Source organism: Abrus precatorius, unplaced genomic scaffold (genome assembly GCF_003935025.1).
Source record: "Abrus precatorius isolate BTA unplaced genomic scaffold, Abrus_2018 Scaffold10, whole genome shotgun sequence".
Taxonomy (NCBI): domain Eukaryota; kingdom Viridiplantae; phylum Streptophyta; class Magnoliopsida; order Fabales; family Fabaceae; genus Abrus; species Abrus precatorius.
The window spans coordinates 6,267,130-6,286,769 of record NW_020874292.1 but is presented as its reverse complement, the minus strand read 5'-3'; the positions used below and the strand labels follow the sequence as shown (position 1 = coordinate 6,286,769).

The 19,640-nt window shown below is 31.1% G+C and overlaps 3 protein-coding genes across 6 annotated transcripts; 2 read left to right on the top strand and 1 right to left on the bottom strand.

Moving 5' to 3' along the window:
* Positions 1 to 1,111: 1,111 nt before the first annotated feature.
* LOC113845817 (60S ribosomal protein L6-like) lies at positions 1,112 to 3,098 on the top strand. Of its 2 annotated transcripts, none has more exons than XM_027473423.1 (4): positions 1,112 to 1,430; positions 1,660 to 1,766; positions 2,298 to 2,479; positions 2,587 to 3,098. In XM_027473423.1, exons 1-4 carry the CDS (start codon positions 1,174 to 1,176, stop codon positions 2,740 to 2,742), a joined length of 702 nt encoding a protein of 233 aa, XP_027329224.1. In that variant the 5' UTR covers positions 1,112 to 1,173; the 3' UTR covers positions 2,743 to 3,098. The 2 variants fall into 2 exon arrangements, 1 of the variants encoding a protein (XP_027329224.1); XR_003501581.1 differs by having other exon boundaries at positions 1,117 to 1,526; positions 2,587 to 2,917.
* Positions 3,099 to 3,587: 489 nt separating this feature from the next.
* Positions 3,588 to 12,157, top strand: LOC113863554 (developmentally-regulated G-protein 3). Of its 2 annotated transcripts, none has more exons than XM_027497194.1 (10): positions 3,588 to 4,037; positions 4,702 to 4,755; positions 5,633 to 5,806; positions 6,359 to 6,430; positions 8,526 to 8,585; positions 9,192 to 9,301; positions 10,148 to 10,447; positions 10,999 to 11,190; positions 11,537 to 11,588; positions 11,723 to 12,130. In XM_027497194.1, the coding sequence occupies exons 1-10, from the start codon at positions 3,996 to 3,998 to the stop codon at positions 11,771 to 11,773; spliced, it is 1,107 nt and encodes a 368-aa protein (XP_027352995.1). In that variant the 5' UTR covers positions 3,588 to 3,995; the 3' UTR covers positions 11,774 to 12,130. The 2 variants fall into 2 exon arrangements, with proteins under 2 accessions (XP_027352995.1, XP_027352987.1); XM_027497186.1 differs by having other exon boundaries at positions 3,844 to 4,037; positions 11,685 to 12,157.
* A 1,442-nt stretch (positions 12,158 to 13,599) lies between these two features.
* On the bottom strand, positions 13,600 to 16,221 carry LOC113863571. 2 transcript variants are annotated; one of them, XM_027497213.1, is made up of 3 exons: positions 16,074 to 16,221; positions 14,809 to 15,051; positions 13,600 to 13,770 (listed from the first exon to the last, which is right to left on the bottom strand). In XM_027497213.1, exons 1-3 carry the CDS (start codon positions 16,194 to 16,196, stop codon positions 13,723 to 13,725), a joined length of 414 nt encoding a protein of 137 aa, XP_027353014.1. In that variant the 5' UTR covers positions 16,197 to 16,221; the 3' UTR covers positions 13,600 to 13,722. The 2 variants fall into 2 exon arrangements, with proteins under 2 accessions (XP_027353014.1, XP_027353006.1); XM_027497205.1 differs by having other exon boundaries at positions 13,600 to 15,051.
* Between the last annotated feature and the right edge of the window lie 3,419 nt (positions 16,222 to 19,640).

The following is a 19,640-nucleotide window of genomic DNA, read 5'->3' as shown; positions in this document are numbered from 1 at the left end:
GTCAAAAAAAATTATAGTTACCTTCTAAAATAATTTTTTTTATAATCATAGATAAACAAAATAAACTTTTAATTATAGCTTTATATGATAAATGTGTTTGTTTTCAAATAATATTTTTTAATCTGTTTATAATTAAACTCGACTCTATAATAGATTAACAAAATTTAATACACATACATGAAAACATACTTGTAAGTTAGAAAAGACCGAGGAAAAACAATAAAATAAAAATTAAGGGCATGTTTTGAACGATTATAGAATTTTATTTGGAAATTAGTCAATAATATATGAAATGTATAAACAATTTATCATATATATATATTAATAAATTTAAAATTATATAAGTTTTTCTAATAATTATATATATATATGTATGTATAATTTTTTAAAAATTAGTTTAGCTTAAGTGTATAATCACAAAATATAAAGTAATATTTTTTTTATAAATTTAAATATAAGTATTTATAAAAATTATAAATTTATATATAATAATAAGATAAGTTTAAGTAATATTTTTTATCTTCAAAATTTAGAATAAAATTACCAAAAAAAGTAGTGAAAATTAAACCGGTTGTAACTAAAAAAAAAAGAAAAGAAGCATTTTACACGTTACTTCACTCAATTTTAACCATAAAATGTATATATGTAAAAAGGATTAACTCTACAAAATGTCTTAGTGTACTCTCATTTATAATATAGAATTAATAATTTTTAAAACAAAATATATTTTCCTAGAATATAGTTAACTTTTTTAAACTCAAATTTAAAATATTTTATTTTAATATTTAAAATCATAAAAAATTATTTTAATTTTTAAAATTTAGTTGTGAAATCATCAAACACATAAATTAGTTGACAAAGAGTTATTTTAACTTAATCTATAGTCTTAAGTTTGAGTTATATTAAATATGGCTGTATTAAATATTTTAAAGGATAAAATTAATACTTTGATTTTTTTAACTTGACATTTTTTTTACATTATTTTGATTTGATTCTTTTTTTAATATAAAAAATATATGTGAAAAATGTGCCAGCAATTTTTTATTTTTTATTTTCAGTAAAGTAACAGTTTTCTTTAGTGAAATGTATATACAGGAGTATGAATTTTGGCAGGGTATGTTTGATAGGAGTGGAAGAGAAATTAGGGTTTTGTGAGAGAGAGAGAGAGGAGCAATGGCGCCGAAGCAGGGAAGAGCGAGGGTTAGCAGAAACCCAGAATTGATAAGGGGAATTGGAAAATACTCAAGATCTCAGATGTACCATAAGAGGGGTCTCTGGGCCATCAAGGCCAAGAACGGTGGCTCTTTCCCTCGCCACGATCCCAATCCCAAGCCTCAAGCACCCCCTCAGAAACCCCCTAAGTTCTACCCTGCTGAAGATGTCAAGAAGCCTCTTCTCAACAAGCACAAGCCCAAAGCTACCAAGCTCAGGTCACTCACTACTCGTCAACATCAACACCTATTTTGTTATCAATTGTTGAACATTTGGTGTTCTCAAACAAGTTATCCTTTGATATGAAACATAAGGTGGTCTAGATTGAGACTTTAGGTGGTGAATGAGCCCTATATTTTCTTTTCATTTTAGCTATAGTTTTCTTATCTTATTTAGATAGAGAATCTGTGTCTCTGATGATTTTAAATGGTTTGTTTTGGTTTTCAGGGCCAGCATTACTGCCGGGACTGTGCTGATTCTTCTTGCCGGCAGATTTAAGGGAAAGAGAGTAGTGTTTCTTAAGCAGCTTCCTTCTGGGTTGCTTCTCGTAACCGGTACCCCTTTTTAATCTTTCTGCTAAATTATTTATTTTCTGCGTGCGTGTGCATTTGAGTAACCATTGTTATATAAAGAGGGCAAATGCTGTGGCTGCTACAGTTTTATGAGGGAGTTTCATGTTGAAGTCTTTGTTCTTATCTTAACCAGTTGTATCTTGTATGCATACGTATTTTTAAAGATAATTAAGAATGGCTTGAAGAGGTATACTATTTCATTGTGAATATTGAGCATTTTAGTAAGGATCAGTTTAATGTTTACAATATTACCTCACATTTTATTTCTTGAATTGACTGTTACTCTTATTTCTTCACATTCTTAATGATGTCTCCCGTACTATTTTCTTTTGTGCATGTCTGTCTGTGGATGTTAGTGATTACACCTGTGCGTGGATTCTCTAACCTGTTTTACTTTAGCTTTCGGTACCAATTGATTTCTGTTTGAAGGCACAACACTCTTCCTATAAAGATTTACCCTACTTTCCAGTCTTCTCTGCCCATTTTTCATAGGCTTCTTTCTCACCATTTCAGGTCCTTTCAAGATTAATGGAGTTCCTTTGAGACGCGTGAATCAGTCGTATGTTATTGGCACATCAACCAAAGTAGATGTTTCTGCAGTTAATGTGGATAAATTTGACGACAAGTACTTTTCAAAGGAAGTCCAGAAAAAGACAAAGAAGGGAGAAGGGGAGTTCTTTGAGGCAGAAAAGGAGGTTAGTTTGTCAAGTTTTGTAATTTCCCCGCTCTTGTATCAGTAACTTAGTGCCATGTTATTGGCTCATGTGTGATGTGTGCTGATCTGTGCGATGTCCCAATGTAGGAGAAAAATGTGCTCCCCCAACAAAAGAAAGATGACCAAAAGACTGTGGATTCCGCATTGATAAAAGCAATCGAGAGTGTTCCAGACTTGGTGGTTTACCTAGGTGCCAGGTTTTCCTTGAAGGCAGGGGTGAAGCCTCACGAGCTAGTCTTCTAGATGAAACTAGCGTTAGAATTGTCTTCCTATATTCTTTTTCTTGGCTGAACTTTGATCTTATATTTGTATTCATTGGTAATAGACATGAAAAACGCGAGTTTTATTTTTGTAGTCAACAGATTGTTCCAGGGTTTTTCCTTCAATTTTGCTCCCTTTTTCAAATGTCTAGAATTTTACTCGTGAACCGAGTTATTTATGATTTTAAGGCTTGTTGGCTTACAGAGTGAAAAATAGTTTCACCAACAGAAAAAGTTCGAAAGATAGAAGATCTACCATTTGGGCGTTTAAAATTAATTTTGTTTTCCATGTTGCTGAATGCTTAACAGTTCAATGAATTATGAATACGCTATTTCAGGGAGTATTCAATGTAACTCTGATAAATTTGATGAAATCACTGTAACATACTTATGTTAATTATTATTATTATTTTGTTAACTGATAAAATGTTTTTATCTTTTGGGAGTGTAAAATTCATTAAAATTACACTTTTATTTTAGTAAACCTTTTTCATTTAATATTATCGTACATTAACTGTTCTTTAAGTTTTGTCCAATAACATTTATATTACATGGCAATTGCTGAAACGCACAAAAATAGGTTAACGAAAATATTTGAAAAATTTGTATACTATCATTACCCTTGATTTTTGTCAAATGCTATCTTATTTTTCATTTTTTAAATATATTATTTAAACTGAGGATAAGAAAGCAGTTTTTGTCGAATTTGTATTCCAAATTTTCGTACTATTTAGATGATTTATCAAACAACTCTATTAGTTTATTAACAAAAAATAAGATATAATGTATACATGTATATTACCAAATACACTCTGAACACTAGAATTTGTACTGCACATTTGTTATGGTTGTGTTCTTTTGTTTTTGGTAGATTAACGATGGTTGGTTTTGGTTTTGTATTTGTTCTTGTTTTATCGTCTTGGATTCAACTGCAGTAGATTTGGGTCTAAAAAAGAAGTCGGGACCAAAAATATTTGGAGCTAGATTATTTTGGGCCTACCCAGCCCATATGACTCATCGTTTTTTGCAATTTCGATTTCAATTCGAGAGTCGAATACTCTACCCTAAGTCCCACCGTAAGCATTTGTCCATATTTGTTCTAGCAGCTTCTTCGTTCTCCTCCTCCCCGGCGCAAAACACCGTTTCCCCACCCCAGAGTTGTCCGGTTCCAATCTCACTTCCCTTCACGCCAGGAGTAACCTGAACCTCTTTTGCGTTGTTTTTCTTTCTTCCACAATGGCGACGGTGATGCAGAAAATCAAAGACATCGAAGATGAGGTACCTAGTTTGAGTGTAGCACAGGGAAATGGTTATAATCATGCGATTTATTCAATTGAATCATTAACTTTTTTTTTTGTATCAGTATCGATTTAGCACTTTAAAATAATCCATAAAAAATTGAGATGGTTTGCGTCCCCTCTTAAGTTATCAATTTACTGCCATTTGATAACGAAACACTTTTTTTAAAGAGCTATTTCTTACAGATTCAGAGTTTATCCTTCAATTTTTATTTGCATATATATATATATATATATATATATATATATATATTATCCTTCTTTTGATTGCTGAGATTCAGTTTTTGGAACGATGAATTTCCAACATCGGAATTGTAGCCACTTAGTTACTTAATTGAATCTAATTGATGTTTCTCAATTGGGTTTTTCCCCCTTTCTCGCCAGAAGTTCATGTGTTGTGTTTTCTTTGGAGTTCATATTGTAACTATGGCGGTTTACATTTTCAAATGTATACCCATTAAGTGCGGTACTCCTAGTCGAATTACATTTTTGTGTAATTCTTTAGGAGTCAGGACATATGTCAATCGATATCCAAAGGATTAGATGATATGTCTACTGATTATTTTTCAACATAGCAGCTGCGAATTTCATTCTGTCCTTAAGTTATTATTTTGATATGATCGTTGGTCAATTGTATCTTTCAGATGGCAAGAACCCAAAAGAACAAGGCTACTGCTCATCATTTGGGCTTGCTGAAGGTAATCACTTAAATGCATTTTGTTTTAATATTAAATGGCGTACAAAAAGATCAATTATGTTAACAACCAGTGTGCTACTCTGAATTTTATTTTAGTTAGATCATTACATGTGTTTTAGCTTTAGTTGAAGTTAAATTATTGAAGATAGTGGGATATCTTCTTTTTATTTCAAACTTGGAGAAAGCTTTTATTTCAAGTACTGAAATATTCTCATGATCTTGTTTGAGTTAGTTGAAGGAGAAATTTGTTATAGACTCACCAGGATTGCATTCAGAATTTTATCTGGTTCTTGACGATATTGTTTTCCATACATTTCATATTGGAATTTGTAGGCAAAAGCAAAATAGCACATTCTGCCCATGCATTTGGCCTAGTTTGTTCTTTAAGGGTTCTTGTTGATTTGTATGTTGATTTTCTTAATTTCCATCCCTATATTCACGACGGAAGGAATAGCACTTTCTGCCAATGCCGTTGGCCTACACTGTCTCCACTCTCCATTTTGGGAGTATCTACTGACTTGTATAGTGATTTGTTTATGATTTTAGGTACATGATGCTAGTTTGCTTGTGCTCCTTTGGGTAAAAAAGAATGCTAAAATATCAGTAAATAAAATCTGAAAATATGAAATCTTATACTTTTTATCTTTTTTTTCTTGTTTCTATGGTCTACATGGATCCTTGATATTTTTTCTTCTTTGATATGATATTAAAGGGAAGATGAGTGTTTCTGTATTCTCCTTCTATATGGAATCCGTCTTCTATAAGTATTAATAGAATTTTATTCTGTATTGCCCCTTTTTTGAGCTTTTTCAGTTCCTCTTTTCTATTGCTGTTTTTGTTGGGGAGTTGATTAATTATTAGTAACTGTCTGGTGCCAGGCTAAACTTGCAAAGCTGCGGAGGGAACTCCTTACACCTACATCAAAAGGAGGTGGAGGTGCTGGTGAAGGTTTTGATGTTACTAAAAGTGGGGATTCAAGAGTTGGTCTTGTGGGCTTCCCTTCAGTTGGCAAATCTACTCTGCTGAATAAGTTGACTGGGACATTTTCAGAGGTATGGAAGTATTCCAGGTGTTACACATTTTCTTCTTTAATGTAGGTATAATATGGGCCAATCTTTATTTCTTTGTTGTGTCTTGGAAAGGGAATTTGATTCAATGGAGTCCAAAGAAGTGCAACCTTTTAATAAAAAAATGGGCTTTTAAGAAGTTAAAAAATGCCGTTGGATACATGGCTAGATTCACAGATTTAAAATACTAGGATGCTAAAGCTCTCTCAGGAATAATCATCTTATTCTAAACCTTGTGAGCAATGTGAGCATAGACCTACTATACAAGTTCCATTCTTCAAATAATTTCCATCATTCTAACTCTAGAGCACTAATGGGGAATTATAAACAGAAGTTCAAGTACACTAATTTTCTTATGGATAATGCTACAGAGGTGATGCATTGTGTTCATTAAGTAATGAACCATCATGTGTGTGCAGGATAATTTTCTCTCTGTATTTGGTTTGGGTGGTGGGCAGCATTACGATTTTCCAAATTATCTTTAAGTTTGGTTAGTACTAAAGAATTTTCTGAAAGTTTACTTGTTTTGGTTTGTAGGTTGCTTCCTATGAGTTTACTACCTTAACTTGCATCCCAGGTGTGATCACATATCGAGGAGCTAAAATTCAGGTACCTCCACATGAGCAAGTTATATATTGATAAATTTATCACCTTACTATGCAGAAGATATGCTGATTGTGGGTTGAAAAACTTGTGTTTCCTAAAATTAAATGCCTAAATTTAGTTTTTTCTGATAATGGTTGAGAGGAGTAAATAATATGTGAATGCTGCCAGTCTATATTAGTAGCTGCTGATTGTAAGCTGTGAGTGAGTCGTTAGTTTTAAGGAACATTTTCTGAAACCAACATTGTTTTGGTGAATTTTATTTCTTATCCTCTTCTTGTTCATACTTCCTGTATATATGAGTAAATCGAGTTGCTTGTGTTGGTTGTTGAACTAGCTATCTCTAGATGACTTAAAATGAAAGAGATGAACACCTAAAAGCTTTGTCTTGTGTCACTTGGTTTTTTTTATGATATTTTTGTCCATGTTATGATTTTACAAACAAATATATCTGGATTTTTATTTTTTGTTGGGCTGAAGAATTTTTTAAAATTTGATAATATCTCTTTAAGGTTCCTAATGTTTGCATACAATCTAATCCTGTTCTATTATCAAATTAAGCATAAAAAAAATAAAGATGAAATCTGTGCAACTACATGGAGGTATTTGTTTTGCAGATTTTTTTCTTTGTTAAATTACAAATTTAGTTCATATACTTGACCCATCTTTTTAATTGGTCTCTACATTAAAAACACTATGATTTAGTACCTACATGAGTAAATGCTTTCAAATTAGTCCTTGCCATTTAATATGTGTTAACGGTGTTAGATGGAGAGATCAAAATATTAAAAAAACTTGGTAAAGACTAAAACATAAATTTTTAACTATATAGCTTAACTTCTATTATAATTCAATTTTGTTTTCAGATCACACCTATGTCTTGTCTAACAAAATTTTACTTTATTACAATTTTGTTTATCTTAGTCCTTAAAGTTGAGTTTAAGCATCTAAAAGCAGAAAATTTTTATTGAGAAAGAATTCATTCATTATGAAAAATATAAAGTGTAATAAATGTTTCTCTTTTTAATATATTTAACTATAATTAGTTCTTACAGTCTTAAAGGCTAGAGTTAACACTTTTTTATTTTTATCTTTTTTCATGCTTTCAAATTAATGAATAAAGTATCAGCATTAAAATTTTTACTATACATCAATAATTATATTTGAAAAGAAAAAACTCTTTATAATAGAGGAGACTTATTATCTTTGGAAACTCTTTATAATAGAGGAGACTTACTATCTTTGGAATATGAAGTTACACTATAAAGAAGTTTGCTTGAATATACAAAGTCTTAAGTATCTTAAAACTTTGTAATTTTTTTATTCAGTTCCTCATTCTTTTCTAAGTAAGTCCAATTTTTTAAAAAATTTCTAATTGGAATATACATTTGTTTATGATAAAAGTGTAATAAATGTTTCTCCTTTGAATAAAATTTTATAATATTTAGTAATTTAAACTTAGTCCTAAGGACTGAAGTTAACATTTTCTTATTTATATTTTTATCTTTTAAAAATATAAGTTTTTAGTCACTTAAAATTTTGTGATGTTTACATTCAGAACTTCTTTTTTTCCTAAGCAAGTCCAATTTTTTTTAATTTCTAGTTAAAATATACATTTGGTTCTTATAGTCAACATTTATTTACAAATAAGTTCCTATGAAGTTAACATTTTAGTTCTTATACAAATGTTTTTTTATATTTTGTTCTTCATCCAACGTTGTTAACATTATTTTAAATGTAAAGGACTAATTCAAAAACGTTTACCCCATGTAAGGACTAAATTGTTACTTGTTTTATGTTGGGACCAAATTAAAAAAGCGTGACAAGTATAAGGACTGAATTTAACTTTTTTGTTTTACATTTAGGCAATAATAAAGGGTTAATGTTAACTCTTCTTTAATTCTCTCTCCTGGGAACCAAGATGGTCCCATTAATATTGTTTACTTCAAAATAAAATTTTCCCTGAATATTTTTCATCAATTAGTTGGAACTTATGACTTTATGATGGTCACATATTAATCATCATACAACTTATAATAATATGATTGTGATTAAATTATGTTCAATATTTAACTAGTAATTATTCAATTTTATTTGGCAGTTGTTGGATCTCCCAGGAATTATTGAGGGTGCTAAGGATGGAAAGGGTAGAGGACGGCAGGTAAAGAAAAAAAATCCATAGTATGCTCTAGTTATGGTTTAACAACATTTCATATGATTTGTGACAAGATAAGCAGATAATTTCAATTAACTAAACCGAAGCATATCTGTTGTAATTAAATTCGGCCATGTGGTCAAAGTTCCTTTGTGAATGAATATCTCTTATCATTTTTTTTAAAGAGAGCAAAGTTCCTCAAAATTTTTAAAAAATGTTTCTATTGATCTTGTATTGAGGTGATATCCATGGCATATTTTGAGAAATTATGGTTTTGTTTTGTCATTAATGAACTTCTGGCTTTTTTTTGGATGGGGTGATTCCTGGAAACTGTTTTGGTACTTAAACACCCTGATCCTACTCCTTTTTATTTTTGAGACATCCAGTTTCTTTTAGAGCATGGAATGCTGTCTTTATTGTGATTTATTTTTTTGATTTACTTACACAATTAGCCTTACATGTACATGAATATAGCTTTCTTGTTCGGCCTGCAAAATATTCCATTTGCTGCAACTTAGGACTATGTTCACTATGCACCTTTTATTTTTCACACTTCATTCAGACACAGACAAACACTCATAATTTATTTTATATACTGTTCTGCAAATGCAGGTTATTAGTACTGCAAGGACATGCAATTGCATTTTAATTGTCCTGGATGCAATAAAGCCAATAACTCATAAGCGTCTTATAGAAAAAGAGCTAGAGGGATTTGGTATAAGGTATGGTAACTTGTAATTTTTTTTATTTACTATTTTATGTTATGTCACCAATTGTCTGGCCAATGTGATTTACTTGCATTTTTTTCCTCTCTGTGTGCAGCGACCTATATTTGAATGAATAGTTCATTTTTTTGGGCTCTCTTAAAATATATTTCCTAATGTAGCATGAATATGATGAATGAATAAAGTGGTTAGGCTTTTGACTCAAAAGCAAGCATTTTGGGTTATGGTTGATGGCAGCCATTGCATCCATTGGCCTGAAGCAACTGTGATTTGATGTTTTGGTTTGGTGTGGATCGTGTGTTGAAGGATGGCTTTGAGAGATAATTATTGAATCTTGTGGAGACTTGCTTCATCTTGGTTCTTTGTGGAAGCAGCCCCTTATAAGTTGGGGGCTTTATTATTTCAAATTTCAACAACCAGACTTGTTTTATTTATGTATCAACAAAAAATTGCGATGTTGCACTGGTGATTTTGTTTGTAGTCTGATAAAATTCTGTTTGGCATTCTACTTGGACTTTGGCCCAAGTAAGGAGGAATGGAACAGCAGCAGGGGTTCATGCATCAAAATGAGCAACAAGGGAAGTGGGACTGCTTGTAACTAACTGTACATGTGGCAGGTGGGCTAGCACTGGGAGAGAAATTTTGTTAAAGAGAATTTGGTTATATAATTTGTAATGGACTTTATTGTCTTTGGCTGTTGTGCCCTTCAAATGACCACAATCATTTGTAAATGTTCTGATGTATTTCAATTGAAATTTTGATTGATGATTTTCTGTTATTTATTTTCTTCTCTTTACCCATTTGTGCCTCTTCTACTGATTAAAGTTTATTTTCTGACTGTAGGTTAAATAAAGAGCCACCAAATCTGACTTTTAGAAAGAAAGATAAGGGTGGAATTAATCTCACCTCAACTGTCACCACAACACTTCTGGATCTTGAGACTGTGAAGGCTATATGTAGTGAGTACAGAATTCACAATGCGGATATTACCCTCAGGTATGATGCCACTGCCGATGATCTTATAGATGTCATTGAGGGCAGTAGAGTCTATATGCCTTGCATCTATGTTGTGAACAAGATTGATCAGATCACACTAGAGGAACTGGAGATCTTGGATAAGCTACCTCATTACTGTCCAATCAGGTAATTCTTTGATTCACTGGTCTTATTACTACCTCAATCCTTTTACCTACCTTTGAGCATAAAAAACATAAGAATTTTGTACATCCTTGTGGAAGGCGCTTAGAGGTTATTATTTCTTTTTTACGAGTACTTTTTTGGGATTTCATTTTGCAGTATTCTCTTGTGATTTTCTCACACATAGCAAAAAGCACTGAAGATTTTTACTATATCATTGTTTTGTTTTTGCTAGGATCTTCCTTTTGACCTTTGATTTGGTTCCACTGACTATAGTTACTTGGCATGTTAAATCCTTCATACTCATGGCCATCCTTAGATTGTCTAAATAATTTTTTCTTCCTTGTTTATGCCTTTGTTTGATATTAGTTAATCTCCCTCTTGCATTGCATCTATATCGGTTCAAAATTGTTGCATAGATTACTATACAAAGCATCTATGATATGATTGGCAACTGTCATGTTTCTCCCATTTCCATTGTTGTGATTTTTGCAATAATTGATTCACAAAGCTGTTTTCTTTCTAAAAATTTGTATAATTTTCTATCTATTCCTCAGTGCACACCTGGAGTGGAACCTTGATGGTCTTCTAGAGAAAATTTGGGAGTATCTTAGCTTAACTCGGATTTATACTAAACCTAAAGGGATGAATCCTGACTATGAAGATCCTGTCATATTATCATCTAAGAGGAGGACAATTGAGGACTTCTGCAATCGCATTCACAAGGACATGGTTAAACAGTTTAAATAGTGAGTGCCTTGTTCGAAAACCTAATAATATCTTAAGCTTCATTCCTTCACAATGTTGAGTAATCTCTCTGTTTTGCGTTAATAAGAATTGAGCGGCAGCATATGTGAAGATTAACTTAGTTTTTCAACTAGAAGGTCTGAACTGTACTTAGTTTTATACTTTTATTAAGAAACCTTTCAATAATATATTCAAAGCAGTCATTTAGGCTATTCCCTCTTTCTCTCAGGCCTATGCTCTACTGAACTTACTTTATAACTTAGAATTGATCTTTAGTTTGATGGATGAACTAGCTTCGCCGGGGGGTTATTGGAAAAAAAAAATGCTTACATTTACCAAATGATGCAGTGCTCTGGTCTGGGGTTCAAGTGCGAAACACAAGCCTCAAAGAGTTGGCAAGGTTGATACTATACTCAATTTACTTTATTTTCTGCTTCGTTCTCTTTCCTCGTACTGTGTGTTGACTTTTTCTTTTTTTCTTATCTCATAAGTAAAGATGTCATGTACTAAGTTGAATATGATATTACGCACCAGGAACATGAACTTGAAGATGAAGATGTGGTTCAGATTATCAAGAAAGTGTAATTTGTTGTAATCAAAAGGAATCCAAGATGTTTTTTTTTTCCTTCTGAAAATGGGTCAGAATGCCTCCACGAGATATTAGAGAATGTTCTGAGGCAAATCAAAGATCCCTTCTTGAGACTTTCTCCAGAATCGTAGATTACTCTCCAATTTCTCACTTTTTTCAGTTGGGGGGTTAGGTAGATTATATTGAAGTTTGATGCGTAGTTATATTATTATTATTAGCTATATCAGGGAACGCCGTTTGTCGCGTTAGTTTTGGAATGTTTGTGTCCAAGACAATTAATGAGTGGAATAATAGGGGTTTTTCTTGTAAACATTGATAGGGTTTGCTGGATATATATAATTCAGGTGGGTATGTTAATATGCCTATGTTGCTGGATATTCTTAACAAAATGACGGCACAAGTTTGGTACAGCATTTACATAAAGCTTTATTTATACTAAAATTAACTTAAAATATATTTTTCCTTGAGGAAAACTCAGCTGGATATGTATTGGTGGTCCAAACAATCCGACTCGGCAGCCTGTATTAGGCTGTCCTGCGTTTTTATTGTGATAAACCCTGTGTCTAAAATTTTCACATCTCCCTTTCCTAACTTTCAATCCCCCTTTCTTAATGAACATAAAAAATTAAAAAGAAAATAGTAAACCCTTCTTGACCTACCTGCATTAGGGGTTTAAGTTTTGCCTAAATTAATCGGAAGAAAATAATACACATCCTTTCTCCTCCATTGCAAGTTTGCAACCTTAACCAAGTTTCATTTTTGTGTTAATTGGTGCTTGTTTATATGAGATTTTAGCCTTGTTCCCTTTACGTCGCTGACCTCTATGAGAGTCTCGCCAAAAGACCAAGTAGTATCAGGTAAACACTTGTAGTAATGTAATAGCAGCTGCTGCTATTAAATTATTGGTAATTGATTGTCCAATGACAGTCACAAATCTAATATAGGCAGCTATAATATTTTATTGAAAAGATAAACGGATAATAATAGTAAAATTTTATTTTAAAAAATATATTTATATAATTTTAATAACACAAATGTGTATATTTTTCATAAAAAAAATTTATTTGTAAATGCTTAAACTTATTTAGTTTAACAAAACCTTATAATATATACATTAAAATCTATTTACTGTATCTGATTTTACATTTACTCAGCTGAAATATGAGTTTTTTTTTTTTTTTATATGCTACATAATGTAACATGGAGCTACCAGATGTGCATTTATTTCTAGATCCCCATCCATCCCTGGCTCCACTTAGCGGGGATTCAAGGCTCACCTTAAAATGCCCCTCGCATTTTCTAACACCCCTAACCCACGGCTTGAAGAATAGAGGGGTTCATTGACTATCTGAGCGATGGAGCTGAAATGCTCATGGTCCAATAACAAGCAGAAAATGTCTAATAAATGGATCCGAGGCTTCGTATAATAAATGAAAACAACAGGGAGAATGAATGAACAGTAAACGCAATTCATCTTTCTATGAAAAGTCAATGCAGGTTACATTGGAACAACATTTATGGATGACCTCTAAATGACACCACTGAGAAAGACAATTGCAAGTTCAATCTAAGTTCAAGCATTCAACTCAAGACAGAATAAATAATTGAGGAACAAAATAAAAGGAAATTACAATGTCAACGACTCGAGCATTACTGTGCTAGATTAATTCATCATCATAATTTAGAACTGGTGGTACAGGTTCAAGAGTCCTGACTCCTGAGCGCCATTTACATCTTTATCATCCTTACCTCTAATTAGATACACAAATTTCAAACTACAGCGCAAGTAATATAGAATCACCTGTTGAAGATTGGGGCTAAAAGGAAAGGTTTGTTTACCTAAATAAAAAACAAGTGCAAATTAATTATCACCAAGCAAAAAAGCATAGTTGTCCCTGTCCACGGCACACGGCAGACGAGAAAAGGTTGTAGATTCCCTTGAGTATCAGGCCTTTACACAACAGTTGAAGTAGCTCAGAAAGCTCCTCCTTGTCTGTCAGGGGAAAAAATCAAACAAAATCGCAATACTTCAGGCAACACAAATATCCTAGACCAATATTTTGTGGATCTAGAAAATGAATATGACATCAAAGTTCCACTAAAGTTTTTCTCTTTTTTAATCAATATAACCGATCACCATATTTTATAGCCCTCTTACCAATGAAATGAATGTAACTGCCCCGAACATTCATTGCATGTGCAGCAACTAGAATTGCGTGTTGTCTTTGGCAAATAGTACATATATCTACATATAAATATTAATATTTACATGGTCCTAACCACCGCCCCCAGCTCAAATTTGTGCGAGCAATAGCATAAAAAAAGGAAGAAGTTTATCATGGGTCCCACAGTATAATTCCCTGCAATGTATAATTTAATATATCCGTTTTTTCCCTTTTTTATGCGTTAAAAAACATTAGTATAAGCTTCCACTACCTGCTTTGGCCAAAATAAGAAGATGGACTACTACGTGAATTTGTCATTAACCAGCAGGCCCCGACCTTAGTTTTGATTTGTTTTCTTATGCTACTAAAACCTCCTTGCCAAGAGGTTCCTGGTGGGTTGTATTTGTTGTTGTTTTCCACTCTTCACAGAAAAGAAAAAAAGTTTCCACCACATTATACTTGATCTCTTCAAATTATGTTCGTTATTATAAAAATATATGGTACAGTTCTTAGAACTGTCAAAAACTACAGATTTATGTGCACTATTTCAAATGAATTAAACTTGAGAGGGGGGAAATGAAAAAAGAGAGATTGGTAAGAATGATTTTTAACGAGAGAGTAATGGAAATTTGATGTGGATCGAGTCTACTGTCAACTCATGTATTTTGAATTCTCCATCGTTGCGAAAATGCTCGAGAAAAAGGGGGGAGCTCTAATGAATAACATGTGCTGACTGCTAACCACTGCACCATATTCACTGGTGAATATTTTTTGCATAAATTATAATAGTATTCCTGTTCCTGAGGGGCCTTAAAAAGTAAGAAGCAAACAAAATAAAGAACATTAAATCTGGCCAGGAATCTTACAGTTGGAGAACTGGTTTGGTGGTAGTGGGGGTGCTGGCGTTCAGTTTCACTGTGATCAGTGTTTATATTGGTAGTGGTAGAAGTCATCAGTTCCTCTTCATTACCAAGACTTGCCCTTGAAATATTTGTCTTGTTTTGCTTCCTCATTTCCCGAATTTTTGAGAAATCCATTGAGTAGTCTGGCACTTGTCCCTTCATATCCCAGTCCCCAAATTGTGGCACCGATAACCAAGGAGCATTTTTCTACAGTAAAATGGTTTATAGGTTAGACAGCTGATCACCATAACAGAACTATTTTCTGTTATAATAATAAGAAAAAGTTTCATTATTTCCCATTATGATATGAATAGAAGTTATTAGTTATACTGCATACTAAACTTTCACAAACATAATGATTAATTATTGAAAATTTTATACTAAAATCCAGAAATACTATTACAAGCATAGTGCCAATGTGCAGACAAAGTTTAGGAACTACTACGTATATTTTCAGCTAAATTAGCATTAAAAAAATGTCATCTGAAAAAAGGCCAGTGTGCTGTGTGCACGATGCTCCCACCACATTGAGGTCTGGGGAAAGGTATCTTTAATCATAAATCTTAAGAGTTCATTAAACAAAATTTAAAAGACAGAAAAAATCTTCATTATATTCATACAAGAGGCAAATGATGAAAAACAAAACAGATAAGTATTTATGGCTTCTATAGAAATTCAAAACCCCCTAGTCCTCTACCATCTGATCATCAATTTGCTGTACAAAGAAATTTGTAATTACTTGCGCGATTGCAACAAACTGATATCATCATATCAAAGTTTGAACACAAAACAAATCGATTAATTAAATTAAACTGAGCTTGTAATGAAAGAGTATTATCATCATAGTCGCCTCAAATCTTGAAGTAAAACAAAAGTTTCAGCAGCACGAGCAAGAAAATCGATAAATACTACTAAATCAGAGTATGCATGTTTTCAATGACCGAAACAAAAAATCGAATAAGATAAACTAGACGCCAGAAAATGCATGCTAACAAGACTTTCACGGAAACATGACGAGCTTAAAAAATTCAATAACTCTCTGTTTCTGTGTTCAGGTCGAAGGAATCGAAGTTGCGCGATTCTCTCGGAGTGGAATTGCAACCAAACACACATAAACAACAAAATCATTGGATTCCATTTGATTATTTTTCCTTTTCCTTCTTAGCCGCCAAACACATAACATCATCAGAGTGAGCGAGAGAGAGCGAGAGAGAGAGAGATGAAGTTACCTCCTTACTTTGCTCCATCAGAGTTATTTCAGATCCTGAGAGAGAGAGAGAGAGAGAGAGAGAGAGAGATTTGGCACAGGCTTTGCTACTTTGGTAAAATGATAGGCATAGCTGTTTCGCCATGTATGTTCTCAATATATACACACAAGAAAAAAATAAGAGTTTTCCTTTTATTTTGTTATTTTTTCTGAAAATGTTTATATCACCTTTTGTGGTGTAAATGTGTTAAGAGAAATGATATAACGTATAACTTTATTTTATTAATACCTATTTTAAAATAAAATAAAAAATATTTAATAACAAGGACTCTGTTACTCTTTAGTGTGGATTTTAAATAACAAAATATTTTATAATATTAAACATATAAATATATAGTATTTTTTAAATAAACATGTATTAAGATTAATAAAATAAGGATGATAAACGATGAATTCAGGAAATAGTAAAAATAAATAAATCTGTCATACTTTTCCACGAAGGCAGAGAAAATCTCATTAAAAAAATTCCCATTCAACTCTAATCTTGGACACATAAAAGGAAGGGGATATATCACTGCTTTTTATCCTATGTAATAGATGTATAACTTAGTCAAACAAAAATATAAAATATTTATTATATTAAAAATATAAAAATCATTTAACATATTTTATTTGGTTAGTATCATTTGTATAGTTCATTCCATTTCTTTGAATTTTTAAAGAATATATTATTCTACTTTATTTCTTTTTTAATAAAAGCTAGGCGGTTCTTTTCCGCTTTTGATTTTTGTTTGCATATTGATATTCTAAAATACACCTGACGAGTATGATAGAAAAAGCTGAAACAGTTCATTCCATTTCCACGAATTTCTTAAAGAAAATCTCACTATTTTTTTAATCTAAGCCCCTATAATTTTAAATATCCACTAGATAAAAAAAATTATAATATATATATATATATATATGTTTTATTATCAATTATTTATCTTGAGAAGATTGAGATTAACAAAAAAAATTAATAAAAAACAAGTGATCTTTTTTCTCTTTATTTTTCATTTTAAAATTATTTTTTATAAAATTTAATTATTAAATATATATATAGATATAGATATATATTATCTCTCTTATTCTAAGTATTAAATTTAGACACTACATAACTTAATAATCTTTTATAAAAAGTAAAATTAATCAATCTAATTATTAATTTAAAAAATATTAATTTGATTAATTTTATAAAAATAAAATAAATAATTATTCTATCACATTATTTCATTTTAATGTATAATATATTTTTAAAAATATAAATAAATATTATATTTAAAATAACATATTTAAAAATGTCTAAATGATATAAATTTAATATAAAATATTGTTATTAAAAAATATTCATTATACTATTATAATTTTAATATGTAATTTTTAATAATAAAAAAATATTATTTTCCGTTGCAGTTGTCATTTATTAATTATGGGTTTAATTTATTGTAGCTTCTTTCCGTGTGGTGGCGCCTGTCTCATGCTTTCGGTTTTCTAGCTGTCTTCCCATCACACACAAATATTCTCACCAGTTTGCAACTCACAACTACACGTCCTCCTTTTTCATTCTTATCTTTCAGGACCAAGAAATTTTGCCCTTTTTTCATTTTTTGATTAAAGAAGATGAGTGTGACGCATAATTAATCAGTCAATGACATTGGCATATTTGATATTTAATCGGGACCAACTATTTTATTTATCTGTTCTAAAATTAAATGAACAATTAAGTCGTCCCTCGACAATGACAGGTCATAAAAGGGTGCAATCTTTTTTCTTTAGCAAAAATCTTAGAAAAAGGAAACATTCATTACCAAAACAACAAAAGTAAGGGAGAAAGAGTGTAAAGAACATTAATTATTACCTCCATTATTTCCATCAACGTCTTTTGTTTTAACCATCATCTAAAGCGTTCTAAGGACAAAAATTTAAACTGTAAATGCTACACAGATGCGTTAACAGCACTAATCAGAGAGTTCAAATTATTCTTTTAAAAGATATATTAATACTTTTTTTTTAGACTAAACCCTCATCCTGATTTTTGAAAAAAAATATATTTTACATTTTAGTTCTTAAAAAATAAAAAATGTCACGTTAGTCTATATCTTTTATTTCTATAAGATATATAAATCTTTAAATTTAAATACATTAACAAATAGTAATAGAATGTCACATTAAGTAATGATAAGTATTATTAATTATGTGACAAAAATGACGTCATATATGATATAATATATGTTTTTATTTCATTTTAGTTTGTGAGATTATTGCTCATCAGACATTTTAGTCTTTAAGATTGTCATTAACAGATATTTTAGTTCCTAAAATTATCACCGACGAGCATTTTAGTTTTCAGAAAAAGAGAAAGTAGAGAAGAATGGTGGAGGTTATGTTGAAAGAGAATTTAATAAAAAAGATGATAGAAAAAGTTCATGTGAAGCTGCATTTACGAGATGGTTAGTAGCTTTGCAAGAAGGAGAAGGAAAGAGAAGAGAGATTGGAGTTCTTACACTTATCAAATGATAGAAAAATCATGTTTTAAACCTTTATCGTTGTTCTAACTCCTTGTAAAATCATCAAGACCAGTTGTTACTGTTCAAAGCCCAACACATCATCTTCAAGTCACATCCATATAATAGATTGCTCTCACACTAATAATAGCTTCATCACTTATAATTAAAGATTTTATGCTTAAATGAAGGCCAAATACTGGATATGAATGCTACAAAAAAAAGTGTGTAATCACATTTTCACCCGAAGAAGTTAAAGAAGATGTGAAGGAAAGATATAAAGATGAAAGTAAAACAAACCCAGAAAGTAACAAGTTATAATTTCAGGGACTAAAATGTTTGTTAGTAACAATTTTAGAGACTAAAATGCTCAACGTGAAACAAAAAAAAATCATATTCTATAACAGTTATACGCAATTCTGTAACCGATATTTTAAAAATCTAACTAATGTTTATTTCTAACTATTCATTTTTTTTTAAGAATTTAGAGATGCACAATAAAATTTTGTCTACGATAAATTAACTATAAAAAATAAATGATCATCCTACCAAATTATATTCTATAAGCAGTATAGCATATTATCTTAAAAGAAAAATTAATTTAATAGGAGTTTGGATCAATAAACTTTACCTACCCTTTTTTTGTGTGGCCTTATTAAGTTACCAATTTGCAATTTTATTGACTTTTATGTAAATATGCAAAATTTTGACAATTTAGCCTATATGCATGAATTCCTTAATATTTATGATGAGAGGTGTCAATCAGTGAAAGTTTGCGTTGTCAGAATTAATAAATTGAATAATTACTTTAGATCAATATTCTTGATGAAAATTAATAATAAATAATTATAAAAATAGTAATATGTAAAAATACTTAAAATTGGTTAGGGGTGGACATCGGGCAGGTTTGAATTCAAAAATTACACCACAACAAACCAATTATAATGTTGAAAGACTTGTCTCCTATAACACTGTGCAGTGGGTATGGTGTGTCATGAGTTAGGCTTGTCATAGGTTGAGCGGGTGGGTTCGTTCAAATTTTGCAA

What these genes read in the sequence shown, in the direction of transcription:
- LOC113845817 (XM_027473423.1), top strand. Translation starts at nt 1,174, where the DNA reads ATGGCGCCGAAGCAGGGAAGAGCGAGGGTTAGCAGAAACCCAGAATTG. An exon ending in CCCAAAGCTACCAAGCTCAG is followed by an intron (nt 1,431 to 1,659) that starts GTCACTCACTAC and finishes TTTGGTTTTCAG; the next exon opens with GGCCAGCATTACTGCCGGGA. An exon ending in TCTTTGAGGCAGAAAAGGAG is followed by an intron (nt 2,480 to 2,586) that starts GTTAGTTTGTCA and finishes GTCCCAATGTAG; the next exon opens with GAGAAAAATGTGCTCCCCCA.
- LOC113863554 (XM_027497186.1), top strand. Translation starts at nt 3,996, where the DNA reads ATGGCGACGGTGATGCAGAAAATCAAAGACATCGAAGATGAG. An exon ending in GAAAGGGTAGAGGACGGCAG is followed by an intron (nt 8,586 to 9,191) that starts GTAAAGAAAAAA and finishes CTGCAAATGCAG; the next exon opens with GTTATTAGTACTGCAAGGAC. An exon ending in AGCCTCAAAGAGTTGGCAAG is followed by an intron (nt 11,589 to 11,684) that starts GTTGATACTATA and finishes TCATAAGTAAAG; the next exon opens with ATGTCATGTACTAAGTTGAA.
- LOC113863571 (XM_027497205.1), bottom strand. Translation starts at nt 16,196, where the DNA reads ATGGCGAAACAGCTATGCCTATCATTTTACCAAAGTAGCAAAGCCTGT. An exon ending in TGATGGAGCAAAGTAAGGAG is followed by an intron (nt 15,052 to 16,073) that starts GTAACTTCATCT and finishes ATTTTACTGTAG; the next exon opens with AAAAATGCTCCTTGGTTATC.